The 22,454-nt window shown below is 33.9% G+C and overlaps 1 protein-coding gene across 6 annotated transcripts in view; it reads right to left on the minus strand.

Moving 5' to 3' along the window:
- Positions 1 to 22,454, minus strand: part of DPH6 (diphthamine biosynthesis 6) — a 198,581-nt gene that overhangs the window by 133,454 nt on the left and 42,673 nt on the right. For all 6 annotated transcript variants that reach the window (XM_027638064.1, XM_027638061.1, XM_027638062.1 and 3 more), the window contains 4 exons: positions 21,176 to 21,249; positions 20,293 to 20,411; positions 8,070 to 8,131; positions 2,347 to 2,441 (listed from right to left, as the gene is read on the minus strand). In XM_027638064.1, the coding sequence (XP_027493865.1) occupies positions 2,347 to 2,441; positions 8,070 to 8,131; positions 20,293 to 20,411; positions 21,176 to 21,249 (350 nt within the window). The remainder of the gene's footprint in view (positions 1 to 2,346; positions 2,442 to 8,069; positions 8,132 to 20,292; positions 20,412 to 21,175; positions 21,250 to 22,454) is intronic.

The raw sequence follows: 22,454 nt of genomic DNA on the forward strand, positions 1-22,454 counted from the left end.
AATTATAAATACCTTTAACATAAGAAGGTCCACTTCCCTTTAAGCAAAATTTTAAAGTATTATGATAAATATGCCTCAGTTTCATTTTTCAGAGTAATTAGCAAGATTTTTTATGATTAAAATATTGTTTATATTTAATATATGAACATAAGATACCTTTTAAATTAAGTTCCTTAAGATTAAAATCATTTTTTCCAAATGACCATGGTGTCTTCTAACAAAAATCAGTAGAAAATGACTTTGGAAATCTTTAGTAACAGGAATATATCGTTAAAAATACAAAAAACCAGACACCAAGACTCCAGTAGTACCTCATACCAGGGTATCCTCTGTGTCTGAATACGTTCTCAATAAACATTTTCTGCTTGTTACTCAAGCCCAATATAGGGGAAATTTAGTACTTTTCAGTGATGAATTTACTACTTAAAACTAATTAACAGAAAAGTTGATATCAGATCGAAAAAAAATTAGGTATTAACTGTATGTGCCTGTTGAATTTAAAGAACACCTAGTAAATGTGGAAAAAAAATATTTAACTTCAAAGTAAAAGAAGCAGCCCTACTTGCTTCCTGCATGTCCCAGTTCACCAGTACAGCAGAGCAGATATATACCTGAACCATGGATATCTAAACATTTGGAAACTATACTAGCAGATTTAACAGGATAACAAAGTCTGTTTAGATTCAGTGTATACGAAAAGTAAGAACAGATAGTAGAAAATAACTAAACTTGTAACTTATTTAATGACAAAGGAACTACAAAATATTTTTCTTAACATGTTCATAAAGTAATAGATTTCATGTGCATGGCCCCTCAAAGGACGTCTTTATTACATGAATAATGTAGGAGCTAAGCAGGACTAATGTAGCCAGAGACACACAATGCCAATGCAGCTATTCAGTTTCCATTATGGAAATGTATATTTAGAAATAGTTGAGGAACCGTTTATCAGTCCACTGAGCCATATATTTATTATTAAATACTCGTTGATTTATATATTTGGGTTTTATGTAATTTTGTGCATTTATTGTTAACTTTTATTATTATTTGGAGTATCACCAAGAGAAATAAAAACAACTCAGTCACACCACCTCTGTTTTAGCTTTTCCTAGTTACTTGACCTGTCTTTAAACCACTCATAGCATGAAATACATTTAAAATATACTATAATACATTCGTATTTAAACTGCCCTTTGGTTGATCTCAAATGAAGGGTACAGTCAACCAGTATTTCAGCGATATCTGCCAGACTACCTGCCAACACTTTTACCAGTTTGTCTATTGATCTCCTCACAAATGCCAAGCAATGAAACAGAGCTAACTGTTCTTTGTTCTCTATTGCTTACACAGACAGATCCCAGTCTTACACTGAAGTGAAACAAATAGACCTTCACTGTGAAAGCCTTAATCATGTCTATATGCTCCATAATCTTGACCCTCACTAAGACAACTGAGAATCAATCACCAATACATGATTAATAGTCTGTTTACTTGTTAAGAAAAGAAACAGCAGTCAAAGTTTCTCACTTGAAGCAAGGAGGCTTAGCTACTTAACAGGCTAATAAGAAACTTGCATCAAGACACAAAGAGAGGGTAGTCAGACATTGGAATGGGCTGCCCAGGGAAGTAGTGGATTCTCTGTCCCTGGAGGCTTTTAAGATAAGACTGGATGTAGCACTTAGTGCCATGGTCTAGCAACTGCAGCTGTAGAGGATCAAGGGCTGGACTTGTTGATGGCTGGTCCCTTCCAACCCAGCTGATTCTGTGATTCTATGATTCTATGATTTGCCATATTTCACTACACAGATTTTAGTAATTTATGCCAAAGGAATAAACTACGCAGTGTAATTGAGATGGATTCATGGAAATTTTGTATTTAAAATATCCTGTAGTAATTGAAGAAAAATGTTTATCACTATCATTCTAAGCCGCTAAACTCACACACTCACACACACAATTATTGGGACCCACAGGCTACTGATGTGGCAGTTTATCAAATTTAGCTGTAATGAAAGATAAATATTACAGGCAATTTGCACTTCTTGAAAGCATAAAAGTGTCAGTGTGTAGGTATCAGTTTTACTGCAAGCCATAATCAGCAAGTAAATGAAAGAGCAAATGTCTAAAAGTTTATAGACCTCTTTGAAGGCCTCATCTTGTCAAGTATTGATTTAGGTTTTCAGAGGACTTTGCCAGGGTTAAACAAAGTGTGTGTAAATTTAGAGAACATATGTTACCACTGCCAATGCCATGTTTTACCTCTTACCACCTCTAGTTGTCTCAAGATAAACTTTTGATATGTACCTGTTACTTTAATATAAAGAAATAGAAGAAACTGTTCCTTACACAACTATTTTCTTCTTAAATAAAGGGCAGTCCAGAGTGAATGTTTCATATTCTCCACCTTCTCCACAAACATGGACTCCATATTTCTCGGAGAGCTAGCACAAAAGGGAAATTAAAACACACAAGTATTACATTAAAGCAGTCTATTAAACATATAGAGCTAAAAATGTCAAAACCAGCAGAGTATTTGCAGGAGAAATACATCTTTCCAGCACCACATTATATCACCTTGTTAAGCGTCACAGCGGTAGCTGCTTCAAGCCAAGTCCCATCCCAAGTACTAACATTCTGCTTTAAGTAGGTCAAGAGAAGCTGAACTGCAGTCTTCAACTCCATTGCAAACACCAATGTTAGTATTGGGAATATTTATTTAACTCTTTTATGCATTTCCTTAAAGGAGCAGAAGCCCACCCATGATGCTTTGCAGTTGAAGTAGCAATGCAGTTCTCCACAACATGTTGAAGAGGGTTAGAAAAACTCTGTCTGGAGGCAAGAAAATAATTCCAAATCTGTTGTTTGTTACCTTTTAGGCAAACATGAGACTGGATTATTTATAGTATACATTGTGGGTTCCATGTTTTAAATGGTTACCAGAATATTTGTGTAGCAAGTCTATTTGATATATTCAAATGATACCATATTTTTATTAGTGAAGCTGAATGCACAGTTTGTTATTTTACAGTTCTCTTTCAAAGCGGTTTTTTTTTTATTTTAAAACTCCAAAGAATGTTTATAACTTTAGTTACTTACACCAAAGGCCTAAAAACTCTTTAGCCTTTAAATTGAAAAAAAAAGGAAAATGCTCTGATAAAACAATACCTTGGTGATGCTCTATGTGAATATTTAGTTTGGCAGTGTAAAATCTAAATGTCTTTTGAAACATGTATTAAAATTTTTTTCAATGTCTTGTTATGAGAGTTATTTTTCATTTTTCCTTTCCCATTTTCTTTCAAAGAAAAGGAGTAAAAGAAATCGTTTAATCAAGTGCTCATTAAAAAATTATACTCCTGACATAAAAGACAACTCCATCTGTCAACAATGGCAACAAGGTTTCTATAGGACAAATACATCAAGAATAATTAATGTTGATGCAACAAGAATGGACAACCTATAAAACAGTTAGTCAAAACCTTTTATTCTTACTCTTGTTGCAAAAAAACTTAAGAAAACTATTTAAAAAATGAAAGAGAGAAAACCAGGAAAGATCTTTCTAAATGTAATCTTTCCATGGTGAATACTAGGAATGACCATTTCCAAGTCACTTTCAAATTTGTAGCTCTGCTTGTAAACATTTGTGTCTAGAATAATTATTGGTAAATTAACATGGAATACTCAAAAGATGTGATACTATTTCCTATCTTTGTTGTGAGAAATCCTAATTTTCAATGTCACTGGCTTCAGCATCATTCTTGACACCAATTATAAAAGGTGCTAAAGGATTTTCAGTTCCCACAAATGTCAACAGGAACAGAGCTCATAGAACAGATTCTTAATGTTCATTTAACAAAGTCAGCAATATTTTTAAAATGTCATCAATGACATCAGAACTGTGCCTTTTAGTAATTTAGAATATTAACATTTTTTTGAAGACAAATTATTTTGTTTTGCAAATTGGATGCTATATTCATAACAATACGACAACTTGGACTCTAATATAAATTTTATGATTGCTAAATCTGCCTTCTTGTTCAGATGAGCCAGAAAACTGCAATTTTACAAATTACACTTAATTAATTGCAAGTAATGCAAGTCTAATTCAGAATGCAAAAGAAGTATATGAAGAAAACATCTTGTAGACTACACAAAACTTATCTTAAGTACTGAATGAGACACAATGTATATAAATGACTAGCTCAAACATTACCCAAAGAACAGTCTAGTCCTATCTCGGGAAGAAAACAGTGATTAAAACTGATTTTCTCACTTAACTTCAGTAATCAAAGATAAATATATGAAGTGATTCCTTTCTTAAGTGAACACTTTCTTCCTAGACAGAAATTGCAATACTTAGTAAATTCTTGTAACTACAGAAATGCTCTTTACATCAAGATATTCTCATCAACTTCTGAGGCAAGCATATAAACAAACGTTTTCCTATTGTCTATTAGCAGAGCTAGAAGTATGGACAAATACAATCATAATGTCCATTTACCATTCTGTTAACGAATTCTAAGGAGAGTGGAAGCACCCTCTGAGATTTCGCAAGTTGCCAGAAAATTCTTTAGCTTAAAAAGCTAAGACTCCTGTTACAGAGGAAACACTGGGACATGAAAGCAACTTAATAATTTAGAAATTATCTAGCAACCACTCCTCAATAATTAATCAAAGACCTATAATTTAGAAAAAAGCTACAATTTAAAAACTCTCCTTTCCGCAATGCCCATGTCCTGAGCCAGTAAAAGTCACTCCTGCTAAAAGTATGTGGTAGATCATCATTGTGCTCATAAGTTCAACATCCTGTATGTAGTAGAATAGTATTTGCAAAAAGTTTTTCCCACTCATTAGTCATCCATTTGTCTGCTACTACAGCAGCAAAATTCCTCACCTCTATGTCAGTAGTTATTATAATTTCTACTGTACACATAAACTAATGTAAATAAGAAGACTGAAAATTTAGGTGATAATATATATTTTTGAACTTGTGGGTTGTGGATTTATTTGTTTGTTGGGGTTATTTTTTCCAATTAACATTAACATGTCTCTTATAATAACGCAACTAGAGTTTTTTTTCTAAAAATAAAACTATTACTTCATGTTTATTTGTTATGTATCCAAAAGACAAACTGTAACAGGCACATTATAGTAATACAAGTCAACTCTGGTCTCACTGCTTGTTCCTTAAGGTAAACTTTTAGTACAATTAAAAACAACAACAACAAAAAGTTAAGTTCTATTTCCTGATATGTAGTACCAGAGAGGTTGAACTTTGTGAACACATGCCAAAAGTAAAAGATACTCCCCACAAATCCAAAATCTATTTACCGTTGTATCAATAACAGATAAAACCTGCAAATATGGGTTTTGAGATTAAGCCACGACAGTAATAATTTCAGTGAAACCAAGTAAGTAAGAATCACTTCAACTGAGCCCTCAAACACCATGAAGAATACATTTAATTCACAAAAAGTACCAGGTAGCTTTGGATTTCATAGTTTATTATTTTCTTTTTAAAATTAAGGATGGTGACATCAAATGCAGAAGAATACTTCTTATTAGCACAGCTAAAATTGCAATACTTGTTGCTACAGTTTTAAAGAAAGTCAAGACTGCTGATTCAACTGAGGTGAGTAGCTATCCATTTGAACCCCACTGAAGTTGCAAGAATTTTGGTAACAGAAGCTTTCTGTGAATGCAGGGACAGTACTTTCCTCCTTTTGGCTTACATAACTTGTCCCACATAAGTATTAATTTATCCAAATGTGACTGACCAGTATGGAATTGATATTACAGCAACGTTGATGCTTCTGTTCAATCTATTCCACAGTAAGGTGTTCATTGTTTCATGATTATAAAATTTTATATTTCCATAACTGTCATTTAATAAGATTTTAAAGAAAGAGAGCTCTGTGAAACAGAAACTTTGCTTTAGTGACATGCAGTAACAAACTAGGGGAGGAGCACATAAATATTCTTAAACTATGTATTATTTACATGGAACTCCAAAGATCTTCCAAGATCTTTGTGACTCCAAAGATCTTCCATTTCTGGGAATTTATCAATCAGTGGTCACTTCTACAGGGCCCACAGAACGTGACTTCACAAGTCAGTACAACTGCTTTTCCACAGCAACGGAAAAGCACTACACAGCATCTCAGTGTCAGAGTCAGCCTATGACACAAATGTGAATTGCAACCAAGTCTGAAGTGCACCATGTTCATGCAGTGCACTGCCAACTTAGCAGTCAGGTTGCTGGAAGCAGTCTAACCGTTATCATGAGTGGTGAACTGAAACTTGTGGTCTCTGGTTCTTACTGGCTCATTAGCTGAGACAAACAGCTATGCTAATACAGCTTCCCAAACTAGCTCAGTGTTCAATTAGATTACATTACCTAATCCAAAAGTTCAGTGATGTTTGAAGTAGTGAACTCATTCCCTCTTCCTTCCTTTTCTGGTAGAAATCCAATCTATACTTTCCAGGATAAATCCACTCTCTCTTCTAACTATTCTTGTATCTTAAAGATATCTCTAGATTTAGCAATTATTTACTGGTTTAAATGTAACTTTTTTATCACTCCTTGAAATAAAATGTCTGCTGCTGGTAAAATATCAAAAATATTTTATATATAGTTAAAGTACACTTATTTTTGTGTACTCCTACTGTATGTCTCCACTGCTGCTTTTTTACCTGTACTACAAGGAAGATATTTAATTCCCTACTTTCCTTCCTTCACTTATTCTGGAGGAGGAGAAAACATCTTTCCTTCCTACTCCTTGAATTTTTGCTGTAGTTGAGATGATCTAAAGAACTAAGTGAAGAAAGACTCACAAAAAATAGATAAAGAATGGGCTCTTTATATCAAACACTTTACATAGTGGAGGGGAGGGGGAGGGGAAGATTTCTGGCCAGATCCTCCAGCTCTGAAGCAACAAACCTCAAGCTAAGAACAGACCAACATAATCTCTTCAAGTAAGGTTATTTGAATGTTATGGACCTTAATTCTTCCTCTTCAGTTTGCCAAGCATCAATTATCTATCTTCTTCTCTCCAGCCATGCAAATAACTAAAAAAATGGAGTTAAGATATAATTGCTGTGTAACTCCACTGTCTTTCAGTAGCAAAATCTGGTTACTTTCTCTTTCTCTTCTGCAAATTTACCATGCCCTTAAGTGTTCCAGAAAAATAACTTATGAAGCCAGGCTGAATGGTAACCATCCAGATTAACAATGAAAAGTATTATTGGAAGATCATTTTGTGGAAATTTAGACAGCCTACACTGATGAAAGTTACATCAAGACTCTCTTAATAGCCAAACAAGAAAATAGTTATGGGTTTTTAACAGGCTCAAGGACAAGGAATTCTGGTAAACTGGCATTCTTACAGATAATATGTAAATACATGCTTTCAGAACTGTTACTCTTAAACTTTACGTAGCTTGATGTTTGATGCTTCTACATCAAACTCAAAGAAGACTCAAGTACAAAATCTGATCTTTTTCCTTTTCCTTAGTTAAATTATTTTTCTTTAAATGAGTCTATTAGCTCTGCCTCCAAGCGTTTTCCTGCTTTTTGGGCCACATAACCCTTTGCACACAATTAAGTACATCCTCAGGAATAAAGCTCTTATTTAATTTTTGAAAGGCCCTACTTTATGAAGTCTGATTATGTAAATGGTAGGAAACCTCCAGATAGGGATATCTTTGGGGATGTTCTTTATCACCTGTGATTTTACCACTACCATTTCTTGCTGTGAAAATCTCCAACTTGCTTGCAATTATTTAGCTTTACCATACTGACATACAAGTTAGTGTTACTGCAATATTGAGGTTCCTTGCCTATAGTTTGTTTTAAAGATGTTGAGACCATTTGTGAACTATGTCAAGAAATAATATTTTTTCATATCGAAAGTGCATATCAGAGGCTTATATTCTATCTACAAAGATAAGCTTTGGGTTAGCACCTAATTTCTGAAAGTAAATTTTTATTAGGTTAATTTTAAAGAATTTCTGCCTGTGTTACTTTTTAATTACCACTTTACCTGTATGAGTATCCTTTAAGTAATACTCACCTCTAAAAGAAGAGGCTCCATTTGATCTAGAGTTTTTCCTAGATGCTTATCTGGATCCAAACCTGCAAAAAACCCCAAAAGAGTAAAAATATTGCTTATGAAATACTGTTATGACATCAAGAAAGGTTTTGTTGTTTTTTTTTTTTTAATACAGAACATGTCCCTTAGAAACTCCACTGTATCTAAAATAATTTCTATCCTAAAGAAAACACATTTAGTCAGAACTTTCTCTTATCCCCTCTGGGCAACTACTTTCCATCTTTGTGGAAAAATAAAGCCCACTACCACTTCACTACGTGTCAACTGTAAAAGCTACTGTTTTCCTTTCTTAGAAGTTTCATTGAACAGTGAAGTAAACACACAGGTCCATGGTAATAGCAATACTATACAGATATTATCTCTTTGAGTCAGAAGTTACCTTTATAGATATCTACTAAATTCAAATACAAGTTAATTTTTTTTATAGATCCTGCAACTGAAAGGGACACAGAATAATTTCCATATTTTTCTGCCAAATCACATTCTCTGTGTGTATTACCCACATACAAATATTTAAGATTAAAAAGGATGGAGATACAAAGAAAACTCAGACTTACAGAATGTTTTGAATGTTGCACCTTTTGATCCACCACAAAATATTGTGTATGATACCTACATTTTGATTTATTTTTCTTTGTAAGAATGTAAGCCCTATTAACATTTGATAGCTACTCTAACTTGCTCCTCTGCATTCTTATTTCAGCTTTCTGACTTTTTGAGTTTGGTCAGCTCATGGCAGTTAATGGTCACTTCTCAGGGATAAATCAAATAATTGGCAGAAATCAGTAGTGCGATAAAAAACATCCAGGAACACCTGTTTCAAGAGCTGATATCTTCCACCAAATAAGTATGCTAGTTGGATTTGACACTAAGTGGTCAAAAAGTCTTACCATATGAACTAAATGAGAAAAAACAAAATTATAATTTCTGAAAGTGAAGGAACACTGGAAAATTTTCAGTTATTACATTTTTACTACTGAGTTATCGTGGCTTGTACCTTTCTCTGGTAGTGATAGCAACACTTCCCCATCTCTTCCTACTCAACTGCTTTCTACAATAATAGGTATCATTAAAGAGCTGCCACCAGAATGACTCAATTCAGAAGCAATTTCTGAAGTATACACCTTGTAAAGCGCTTTAGATCATTGATGATGAAAGCTGTTTCATAAATGTTCAGTACACTATTATATAAAGGCATTGGTGAGCTAAAATAGCTGATATGTCTTAATTTTTACAATCATGATCTTGGTATATTTAAATTCCAGTGAAACTAAAACAAGTTAAGAGTGAATGAGATTTCCAAACACTAGGAAAGTTTTTAAATATTTCATTAATGCACATTAAAAATTCCCTCACTATCTAGGGGAATGCTTTTAGAACTGCTTAATAATTAAAGTCAAAGAAGACTGAGGGTTTTTCCCCCCTCTATTCCTTTTTCATATTGGTTTATTGCTTTTTATTAACAGACTAAAACGTGTGTGCTAGATATACAATAATAATAATAATAATTTATTCTTGTGCCTTACCTGGTAAAGGCATCAAGAACTAATGTAACCTGTAATTTGCAGAACCAGTAATCCACATCTCAAATCCCTAACAGTATGCATGCACAGATACAGCTGTACGTCTGCTGCTACAATTAGTATAATGAAGTATCTAGAACCATACCTACAAAACTGTTATTATAAATCCATAGTTCTATTTGGTACGTTTTTTCTTTAAACAAAGGAGTAGATTGATTCAGATTCCTAAAATGGCAGAGACTAAAGAGAAAAACAATGTATTGCAAATTCTTAGTACTACAACCTCCAAATTTTTCCTGAATATGTGAAGATGTGAAGTAAGTTGGAAGGGTGGTTAAAAAAACAACAAGGTCCAGGGCCTGGATGACTCTATGTAGAATTAAGAAATTAATTAGGAACTATAGTTTGCAGCACTGACATCTATTTTACTTTACTTGCATGTATCAATGGGAAGCAATTACAATTCAATTAAAATATTCACTTTTATTACTTCACTGACTGACCTTGAAGTTAATGCCTGTTTTATTTAATTGCATCATCTATGAATAAATGTTAACCCTAAAATGTTATGAACCATTATTTTCAATGCATTTTAACTCCCCAACTGAACTACATCCGTCAATTTATTATGTGCTGCCAAGAGAGCAAGTGGGGCTTTATTTCTCTGAGACAGACCAGTACATGATGACAGAAACATCTCAAAAGATTTGATAATGCTGTTTTTAACAAATTGTGCTTTCACCTCCAGTTTTGTAGACTAGTTTTACTGTAAAATCGGTAAGTGATAGCACAAATGGTATAATCACTTCCAAGTAATTTCTACTCCATCTGTAATTCCTGATAAATTCATTGACAGGAGCAGAACTCCTTCCTGAAGACATCAACCATGGTTGCAGAATGCTTTTATGCAATTCCACAAGACAAGTGCTGTAGATAACTGCAGCAATGTCAAAAAGATTGGGGCAGAAATTCAGGGCTTTGTTCTGTAGTGAAAAAAAGAACATTAGTAAAAGGCATTTCACTACTGTTAAGTTATGCAAAGGAACAGTATTTTAAATGGTTCACTTTGTACATATGTATTAGTGTAGTATAAAGCCCTCACCTGAGGGGTAACTATGTGATATTACGTGCATTTATCAAGACCATTAGAAAACCATGCTACATTTTCATGGTATTACATTCAGCTAATAAAATCCATATTCTAGAGCCTCATCTGACTAACAAGAACATGTCTTATACATGTTCAGAATTTCAAAATAGTCTTGATTTTGAACGAAGTCTTTTAATATAAAAAATTCTATTTTTACCTCTAAGTAAAATGTCAAATAAATAAAAATAAATCATAATTATTGGTTTTAAGAAATGGTGGTACATAAAATGGTGGTACATAAAAGTTCTTCTAAAAGCTACATTTAACCAAACTCTAACCCATAATACATGAACAGATTGTAAAAGAATCACTATCACATCAATAAAATATGAGTTAACTGTATTATCTGTTGCTAACAGGGAAAAAACCTCTATCCTTTCCTGACTAACCAACCTTACAATTCAAAAAGTAAATCTTATTACTTGCTGATTTCTTCCATAAAATAAGGTTAAAAACAAATCTCCAATATTGCTAATATTATCATAATCTTCTTGAAATATCATATTCATAGAACTAGCATAGGCTTTTGGAGAAAAAAATGGAACCTATTTTAAAGTTAGAGCAACTTGAAGATCTCTTTTTTTTCCTGACTTCTCGATAAATATTGTTGACAAGATTAGTAACTGCCATCATTACGAATGTCAGAGACAAAGACTTAACTTCTGATGATGTAGGGTAATATAATGCACAATAAGGTTTCTGGAAAGATACTAATTGGCTGCTCATCAAGAGCAGAATTATTTAGAATTTTGAATAAGAGGTAATGAAAAACTTCGGTTTTCTGGAACCAAAACTAATCTCTTTCTCTCTCTTCTCAGTTTCTTTATCATAAAGAAAACGAGGTTACCAATAAGGTGATGGCACCTCTAAGGTAAAGAAATATGTATAGAAAGCAAAGAATATATAGGATAAATGCAACCACCCATCTTAGAACTGGAACAGAGAAAACAGAACTAATTTTGGAGGTAAAATCCTCTACTTTAAATGTACCTTTTTGTTTTTCTTTCTAAGTAAACAATAAAAAATCAGTGATTTTCAGAAGGAAGATCAAGCCCTATTATTTACAGAGTACAGAATATAAGAGTATGTTTTTATTAGCACAGGAAAAGCCCAGACACAACAGTAATAGTTGGTAACACAGGCTTACTCTGTAGGAGTGCAGGAATGTCTGATAACCTTCACCAAGTAGAAATGCACATGCCACACAGATATTCATGAATTGTAAACCTATACCTTAAATTGGAGGCAAATTATTCCTGTTGTCATATTTAGATTTCATTTCTGTGAAGAGCTGAGAAGTGAACTTTTTGTCTGGTAGCAGAACTTGACAGGTTCATAGTTGATTCTTAACTCCCTCATAACTTTCACATATGAAAGGCTGCGTTAAGATTGGTGAACTGGATAGATTCCTTGAATTTCCTTCTTGAAAACATAAAAAAAATGGTAAAAGGTGTGTCATGGGGTAAAAAGTGTTTTCCCCTGGAGTTAGAATAGTACTGTAGCTAATAGATGGGGGAAGTTTCCTTGCTGTGAGTGGGCAGCCAGAGACACTGAAAGTGGCAGCAGAGCAGTACTGAACTGTGGCCGAGAGCCAAAAGAGATAACAAGCAGCAGAGATGGCACAGAACCAAGCTGAGAGACGCTGAGCTATCTGACAGAGAGAGAGGGGACCAAGCTCAGCAGAGGCTGTTTGGGGGTGAGCCTGGTTTTATTTCCCCAAACCCTTGGAGGTCCCTCTTAGAAGGGACCTCATTTGAAGGGAGTCCTGAAATGCAGCAGCTCTGGAGAGAGGAGCTGAGAAGCTCAGAGATGTTCTGGAGCTGGACCAGGACGGAATGCGGGGGAAGAGGCCCTGCCCCCCCTGCTGCCATGTTGGCAACTGAGACAGAGCAAAGGAGCTCTGGTAGAATGCTTGGGGCAAAGACTTAACTGAGAGCTGCCCTAAACATTCTGACTCAAGGGAACTCGACCCCTCGAGGAAGGGACTTTCATGGGATGTCTTGCATTCCGTGATATGAGCGTGCTGAGGCGAGCCTTGTCCCTGTCTTCACAGTCCACAGGAGAGAGACCTTTGCTGGAGCTGAAGGGTCAAGGAGTGAGAGAAAACCCCTGTATTGTAATGGAGAGAGACTTTCCAGATATGAAAAATCCAGCTATGACTGCTGCCTGGAAGAGGAGAGACACTGCTGCCCTGAAAGTGGGAAGGATCTTTCCTTCTTCCCTTCTGAACTTTTATTGGAGGGAAAGGAGGGGCTTTATCTAATGCAAATATACTGCTTTACCATAGGAGAGATAGTTAGGATTGTGTATATAATGTATTACAGTATTTATTTAAGTAATAAACTGTAATATAATTCCCTTCCCCCCATACTGAGTCTTGTGTTATGTCTGGAAAACCTTCTCACACTGAAGCAAATTGTGGGAGGGGCGCTTGGGCTTGGAAATTGGATTTTTGGGGGTCTCAAACTGCCATAAGCTGCTTAATATTTTTTATAAAATTGAAGAAAAGTGCAATAAATACTGGGTATTACTGCACCTCTAAAAGATTTGAGATGAAAATACTTCTAATTAATTGTAAAAAAGAGCAAAATTCATGCAAGTCAACTATGTATCTACTTTTTTTCCCCCCTTGCTTTTCTTTTTTTGCTTTTTTCTGCTTCTTTTCTTTTTTTTTTTCCTATGGGGTAATTTATCCACTGTGAGAATTGTACAGCGATGGAACCTGAAGATATAGTAACTCTTTCCAAGATAAGTGATAAAGTTATAAGACGTGGTTCTAGCATATATTTTCAGTGCAGTTTAATTAGGACCTCAATTTATCTTCTTTCTCGAACATTCATCAAGTATGTTCTAAACTAGGTTAGTCTGATGTCACAAAATTTTAGAATTCTAAGAGGTAAAAGGATCTAAAAGTCTTCACAGCAGCAATGTTAATTTTTTTCTATAATCTCTTGTGATTTTTTTTTTAACATCAAAGTTGTTTGTGTTCTAGTTAGATCCAGGATTCAAAGCAATTTAGCTCTGTCATTTTAGGAACAGAAACCTCTTAGAATGCTATTTTCATTCAAAATTTCCTTTAGATGATATGATCTACCCAAACTGCAAAGCAATCTTTCCATTCTTAATCCACGTCTCTCCTACTTTATCTCTGACATCTCCTTAAGAAGCACTGCACTCAATAATGTCAACTTTCAATTATTTTTCTGTTTTCAGGCACATGCACTCTTCCTTCTAACTCCTGTCATCTGTTATGACAACAACATTTTTCCCATTTTCCAAAGAGGGAATCATATTTCTCTCTAACTTGTTCCTAAATTGACTTACCCAAAATCTCATTTCATCTTTTTTCCCTCTTTTCCTGTAACACACTTTATTTTTAAACATTTCTTTATACATTATATTTGCACTAAAATATCTTTCCAAAACATAATCTTACACTGGCAATGAAGTATCTGTCACTCATTTACAAGCATCAAAGAAAATAACATTCCAAATGCAAAGATTAATTTATCATCTTATTTTCCTAAACTTTTAACTATGCTCTGAATCAAAACCTTTCTTTACTTGAAGTCCATTCCTAGTTCTGTTTTCTTTTACTCATCTATTTTGCATCACACTCTTCTTAAATCCCAAGCTACTTTTGTTTGATTTCTGGTCTTACATACAATTCCTATCTATCTACGTTTATCTTTTCCCATGTGAATCTTTCCCCTCAGAAAAAGAAAATGGCCTTAGCTAAAATGACTCCTGTGGTTTCATAATTGTTTCCAAGTCTTTTCATACAATGTCTGTTGAACAAACAGGTGTGGTACCTTTTATTATAACTAACATGAATGATGCAAATAAATGAGGTAGTAGACAAATACATTAGGGAACAAGTATAGGGCAAAAGCGTCAAATACACTTAAACTCTAAAGGGCCAACTAAGATTTGGAAGCTTTGTTTGAAAATTCAGAGACAATGCCATATGCTAGCTAGGAAACAAGATTTAGAAAGGGTAAAAGACTAATAAGAGTATCTTTCCTGAGGCACATCATAGGTAATCTACCAAACTTATAATCAGAAAAAAATGAAAACTAAAATTAATTAAAAGTGATCATATGTTAAAGATAATCCTTTAACATTTTTCAGGGATAATTTTTCTAATAAAAGTTTAAGGATACTTAGAATTATCCCTAACAGAATAGACAAGCACTAAAATTTGACAGGACTTGGAAAAATATTATGTTATTTTAAGTTTTACTTCAAATTATGATAAACAGAAAAAGTGTTCAAAGAATGAACTAAGTGTTTAAAAAACAAGTAAATGTGGCACTTTGCTATATGGTTTAGTGAGCATGGTGTTATTTGGTTGAAGGTTGGACTGCATGATCTTGGAGTTCTTTTCAAACCTTAATGATTCTATGATTCTAAATCTTTTTCATATTAATAAAAACAAATGTTACCAAGACCACACATTGTGAAGACTGTCATAGATTCTATTACAGCTCCGGTGTCTGGTAACTGCCCAAATTAAAAAACAATGGAATGATCACCTCTAAATAAGATGAGCTAGCTAAGAATAATGCCAATGTTTTTTTTACTTAGCAATAAGTAAGTAAACAATCCTTACTATACAATGTGTAAAAAAATAAATGGGATCTCACATTGATTTCCTAACAAAATGTTACTCAGTTCCTTCTGTTATGTTTGTGAATTGTCTGAGAATTTTTTAAAATATATTTAGAGGAAACAAATATCTTCACCTGTGATGATATAACGTTTTCTCAATAATGATTTTAAATTGGCTCAGTACTAAAAGCTACAGATGTATTTTCAAAGAACACTGCTCTTCTCCATTGCACAGACGATATACTCAGATAAAACTCACAACCACCAACTTTACTGTGATTTGACATTACAGACAACCTAATTTAGTAATAAGCTTTCTATTGAAAGAGAGGGTTTTGTGCTCCGTGCAGCAGCGGCTTCTACAGAGGAAGTTCCCTGCACTCACAAAAAGGCAGACCAGATGCAGCCACACAATCACTGGAGCTTTTAGAGGGGCAGAAACAAGCAGAGACTTGTGGTTTGGAAGAGTCAGCTAGCAATGGGAAGGAAAGATTGACCTTTTGGCAGCAACTTACTATTAGATCAGTTTGTCTGTAATACTAAATTCCACCCTCAGGAGCTTAACCTGGAACTGGGTGGTGCTAGTTCTTTTTTAATGTACTACTTTATATGTAAATCTTACCTCTCTGAAAATTAATGAGAGTATGGTTATCAATTTCAGTCAGTCAAGATTTCCCTTCCGTACACTAGTGGTACACAAATAACAAACAATAACACAGACACCTAGGTCGTTAGGCTTAAATAATAGATTCATTATATTGAGAAGTATCATTCTTTTTCAGGTAAAAACTCATATACAAAAACATATGCATCCTTAAACTATCAGCTTTTCAGAGGACTCCGTGAATAGCAGCAGTATACCAATTTTCTTGACCATGTGAGGCAAGTGTCAAGATCTTCTTGCACCAAGGGAAACTCAAGTTAAATATATATACCTCAGACAGCTCATTTTAGAGAAGGAATTTAGGATTTCCTGCCAGACAGGAGATGGCAATGGCTTCCTAAGTACTCCACTCACTACTCCATTGCCAGAGGGAAACAGCCTGACTAAGTAAGTAGGGCCCCACCATCTCAAAATTTAGGTTTCCACAGACCCTGCAATTTCAACTCTACCCATGGCTGAGCATGTAGAATGTCTACAAGTACTCATATCAGCTGGACCAGGAAGATAAAGGATGCAGCCATTCCATAAAAGAGCTCCACTTCCTATGCAGGCTGAGGACACAAGCTAATCAGTCCCGATTCAAATTTTCAGCTTTTAGTATTGTCCAACAGTTGAACAACATTATGGTATTATTTCTCTCCTGTGGTCCAAAAAGCAGCTACAAGTTAGAAACCTAATTTAACCATAATAGTGTTTTTCTTTTTCAATTTCTTATTTCTATTATCTGATCTCATAATAACAATTTTTAAGATATTTAACTAAATAATAAATCATTAGTTTACTATAACCAAACTGGGAAGAAGCTGCAATTTATAAAGTAATAATGCCTATTAATCTCCAAAAAGATAGGAATTTGATCTTATATTCTCATTTTATCTGAAACATTGAAAAAGAAATTTCCCCCCCATATTCTCAAGTTGTCAGTGTGAGCTTATAAAACTTGTTGAATGTTAATGTTAGTCTTAAAACTTCAAGAAAAACTAGAATCACTGAGGACAAACTGCTTTAACTGAATGACATAAAATCACCTTCAAGTATATTCTCATATATATGAGAACTGAAGTTTGTCACTTCTTAAAATCTATAGTGGCACTTAAGTTTTAGTGTTAATACTTAACAAGATTTAGATACAGTTAACTATATAAGTAAAGTAAAACTAAAAAACTTGATGCTCAGATTTTACTGAGGATCATTCAATGAGGAATTCAAAGATTCATTCCAAATGTAACCCTCCTACTTTCCTCACTTCCACATGTGTACTACACTCTGTACTGCAGTGGAAGCAATTTGCTTTAGAATGTGGCACAAGTAAGACTAGTATATAAAGGTACTAAGATTTAAAGGTATATGCATACTTTGCAAGTTAAATTAATCCATAAAACACAACCAGGGAGGAAGGAGATCAAAAATGCCTCTTCTTATTGTGTCTGTTCTAGTCTTAATATTCTTACACTGTCTCTGTTCTATTACACTGTGCTTTATTACACTGTCTCACATGAGCAATGGATATTACCGGATTTTCGGGCACACACACGTTAAAACCAATCAATAACAGCTTCAATTTTATCTGAGAAACCTCATTCTGACTTTCTGGGATTTCCACTGAAGAGGGCTATATTTCAAAGATAAAAGTATCTTGTATTGTACAGGCATCTTTAGCAACAAGAAAATGGTACTGAAGATAAATATGCATGAGTAGCTTATATACATATAAATATGTATATATATAGTGCTCAGGTTTGCTGCTAGATCATGGAATGTTTTTCTCTCATCAGAAAGAAAGCTGATCTACTTACAGATCAACAGAAGGCATGTGAAAAAGGTTGCTAACAATACTTCTTTTGCATGAAAGTGAGAGCAATTGGCATCCCATCTGGAAAAACACACTACTCTGAGATAGAAAACTCTTGCTACCGGCAAAGTTTATGGTATTAATTTGTAATGGTGGATATAGGGAAATGTACTAAACTAATGCTCATTTACTTGCATAATTATGTGTTTTCTGCATAAAATGACAGGCTTTTACCCTGTCAATACTGGCCCTAAGTTAATAGAAAACAGGACAAGGTGGGTGCACAAGTAGGCCAGCGCTGAGGAATGTCAAGCTCAGGTTACAGATTTGCTTCTTGTATTAAGATCTGTACAAAGTATCACCTAATGCATTACACTTCAGACTCTTAAATATGTTATTTTAAATATTTTCATTGCAGTTTAGCTTTGATTATTAATCTAAGAGGCAAAAAGTTAAACCGTATCTTATCTTCTTTGCCACTTGATATGTTAAACAGCCTTCATACCTTAAATCCACTTTAATAAGGCATGCAATTATTAAAGCATTACAGAATGGCCCCAGAGCACAAAAGCTCCATTAAATTTGCTTACATCTAATTATGTCTGCCTGAGGCAGGTGAGAAATTGACTCTGATAAGATCTTTCTTTTACCTGTAGCCAAAAAAATAAAAAGGAAAAATAACTCTGATTGATTTTCTATCTAATTGCTATCTACAAGTATTTATGGCATTCTCTCTTACAATGAATAGCCCACAAAAGCACTCTTTGTGCACTAACTAGCTCATTTTAAGTTTTTTTAAGACTGTCAAATACAAAAGACAAGCTTATCTTGCATCAGGCATAAGACAGGTCATCAATGATGTCTACTTTGGAAATAGCTTTATCTGTTATTTAAACCCTATATTTTCTTTAAAAAATAATTATGATGTGAAAGCATATGTTTTTTCTTCATGTTAGTATAAGCAAGGAAAGTATTCTATTTTATGGAAATATAACAGAAATATATAAATGTCCTTTACATGGCCTGAAAACTATTATTTTAAAAATGTTTTACTTTTTTTTTCTGAGTGTTAATTTAAAATGAGTGTTTTATAGTAGAAAACATTGCATTCAATTCCTATGCATTTGTAACTGACCTTTCAAAATTCAGGAAAAAGCTATTAAATTACACTGCTTTTTACTTATAAGTGAATGAGGGAACGTGGTATTTCTAATCATTCTAATCCTTCTACCAGCCCTAGCAGATCCTAGAGAACAATACATCAAGACTGTCATAGTGATAATGTCAAAATTAGTTAGAAACTATACCACCTAAAGAGGAATAAATAAATAAAATAAATAAAATAATTAATTTCTAAAAAGTAATGGAATTCATCCCATCTACAGGGATTATAATTCAATTCTTCATTAATAATTAAGGAGAAATTACTTTGTTATAAAGCATTCTTTGAGGGAGACAGACATTAGGTATTTGATGGGAACACTGCCCAGAGAAATCAACCATTGGACTTCTAATGCAAGATTATACAACACTACTTTTCAAACATACATCTTTAACCACTGATACCACTTGTATGATACATTCTTTGGTAGAGCGGACCACAAATCTATAGTCAACCCAGAAAGAAAAGGTCCTTTGGTCACACTTTAGGCTTAGAAACTCATTTGATACTCTTAAATAGGAAACTGCATAGAGGCTTGAAATTAATACATTGTACCATTAACATGTTTCTCATTTGCTCCTTTGGCTTTTAGAGCACATCATTCCATAACACTTCCTATAAAACTTCATCTGACCTTATCTTTACATTCAAGCAATAAACAAATATGTTATCTTTTTTATTGATTTGCTTCATTACACAAATCTCATTTAACATATCTGACAATGAAAAGACGTTGATTTTCTGATATGCTAAACAACACTACTGTAAATACCACATTTTGGAATTAATGATGAATTATTTCTGTCTGCTATTATGCTTTACCAACTCAAAGACTGTTGTTATACAAAATATTTTGGCCTCATAATTACATCTTGTTTGATACTAACTTGTTGCATTTCTATTAAAAGTTTTGCGTTTGCTTTATAGTATTGTCTAGTCACCAGTTTGCATCATCTATAAATGACAGTGAACCACTGAATTATGCATGTTTTATACTGCAAATCAAAACCAAACTAGAACAAAAAATTGCAAGAGGAAATACATTAGGAAAAATTACTTTTCAGTTTTTCCATGTCTCCCTTAAAAATGAATTGCATCCTGGTAAATTAATTATTCAGACATGATGACTGTTACTGAGCCATGTAATTTTTTTTAAATTTTCTTCATATTCACACTTCATATCCTAAAGTATAGAAAAAAATTTCTGTTCTTCTCTGTTATGTTGTGGATTTGTCCATGGGAAGTTTCAATAGACAATATTGCTCAGAATCTGAATACATACCAAAAGCTGCCACTTTTATGATTATGGCTTGAATGTTAGATAATATAATTTCTTTAAGCAACATTTCCTGGTTCCAACGCCAAAGGTAAGCTAAAGGCTGAAGATTAAGCCTTCTGCACCTTAAAAACAAACAAAAAATTGGATAAAGCCAAGTGTTATGCTTTTACACAGCATGATTCATGTAAAATGAATGAAAATTTTTCTTTTCCTACCTTTAAATAATTTTTCTTCTATATTTCAGCATAAACATTAAGTCTAATACAAAAAAAAAAGAATTGGCCTATATAACAGACACAATTTCCATCACATAATTCCCTTTTTTAATTAAGACTCTTAAAAGAATTACAACCTATCTTGACTTTAGAGTGTGCACAGTAGAAATGACAAATCAAAGCTCCTGATTAATGATAACAGATTACAGATTTTAAGGAATTAAGGGAAGATATGGACATAAGGATTCTCTCCATTTAATTCCTGATAGCAGGATGTTCCTCTACATTAAAACTCTGGTGAAAAATAGAGGTACTTGACCACAACACTGTAGTCATTCAAACTGAGCAAGCTTTCTGTTGAAATCAAGGATCTGAACCTACTCCATTATTTTCATATCAAAACTCTGAGTATTTTCAACAGATCTAGAGAGAGACCTGAGAAGTAATCAAAAAATCTGGTACAGTTCCTCTAGATTTTTACTAATGAACACATGGGTTTAGGAGAAAAAAAAAAAAAAAAGAGAAAAAGAAGAGATGCCAATAATAATCTAGTGCATTGAGTGTCATAGAACATGAGAAATAAGGCAACTGTCTCTGCTCCAAATTTGAGTTAGAAAACAGACAAGCACTTTCCCAAATATGTATATTAAAAAAGATTAATATTTTCTTACACATCTTCAACTCGAACTCTCTGATAGTCAGAAAGAATGGCTCCCACAGATACACCCTCCACTCCTTCTTTGTCCTGAAAAGAGACATAGAATAGTAATGATGATTTAAGCTGTAGAGATTCAGTATCTCCACTAGTAAATCCAGCCAATAAGACTTTTTATTTCGGTGTCCAGTACATGGAACAGAATAGGCTGGAATGCAGATCTTGAACAGAAGAGAGCAGCTCAGCTGACCTACTTTTGGTCTAACACAGTAAATTACTCAAACCAAGTACCATTTTACTGAAGAAATAACCAAGGTAACTGAAAAGTATCGGATTTAACAGATTATCCTAAAGTTTTCCTGACATGCTGAAAATTCCTTTCAGCTTTTCACTATAAGTGAGGTATTAGCTATCTCACCTAAAAATAACTATCAGCAACATACAATCATGACGATTAATTAAACTGCTGCCATTTGTCACTGTACACAGGCAAGAGGCTGGGCGATGAATCGTTTTATCCTGACACCAGAACAAGAAAACTCACAGGCAACTAACTCAACATCACTTTTAAAATTTCTGCTATAAAACAAGTTTTCCAAGACACATTTTCTCTGTTTCATTTCAATTACCTATGCCAACAAACAGCACTTTTTGTTTTCTTGTAAATACACTGAGAATGCAATATTTGAAAATGCACAGTTCCAATATTATGTGAGCTCTTGCATTTCTAAATTGCTTAAGTCCCAATCAACATGCTGAGTTTATTTTATTTCCCTAAATTTGCTCCATCTAGACTTCAGTAAAAGTTGTTTTCCTCTTTTAACCAAGATTGATCATAACTACAACATATGACTTACTTTCTGGACCTGCTCAATTAGACTGCAATCCTGCGAAGTTTGGTTGAAAATTTCACCAAAAAAATTTCAACTATATACATATGCATCCTGCTCTACACCTTTCTCCTTGAGCCTGCTCTATGATCTCATGAGCTCCTGCTAAGCCATGACTGAGCAAGATGAGCAGTGAAGTGTATCAGTTAGGTGGTGAAGCCTCCCTGACCTTACCAGTAAGCCTTGCATGGTAAAGGTGGGAACAATTCTGACTGTAACATGCACATCAGCTGCCCGGCCAAGGTGGGGAACAAAGAATAAGCCATTATCCTTGTCAGTCTTGGTAAATGATTTACCTGAATTGCAGCCCAAGTGAAACGACACCATTTTTACAAATTTCAAAATCAAATCCATCTGTGCCTGATGAGGTACTGAATTTAATATTAATTTCCAGTTGATCAATAA

The sequence above is a fragment of the Corapipo altera genome, unplaced genomic scaffold (genome assembly GCF_003945725.1).
Source record: "Corapipo altera isolate COAL_440 unplaced genomic scaffold, ASM394572v1 23, whole genome shotgun sequence".
NCBI lineage: Eukaryota > Metazoa > Chordata > Aves > Passeriformes > Pipridae > Corapipo > Corapipo altera.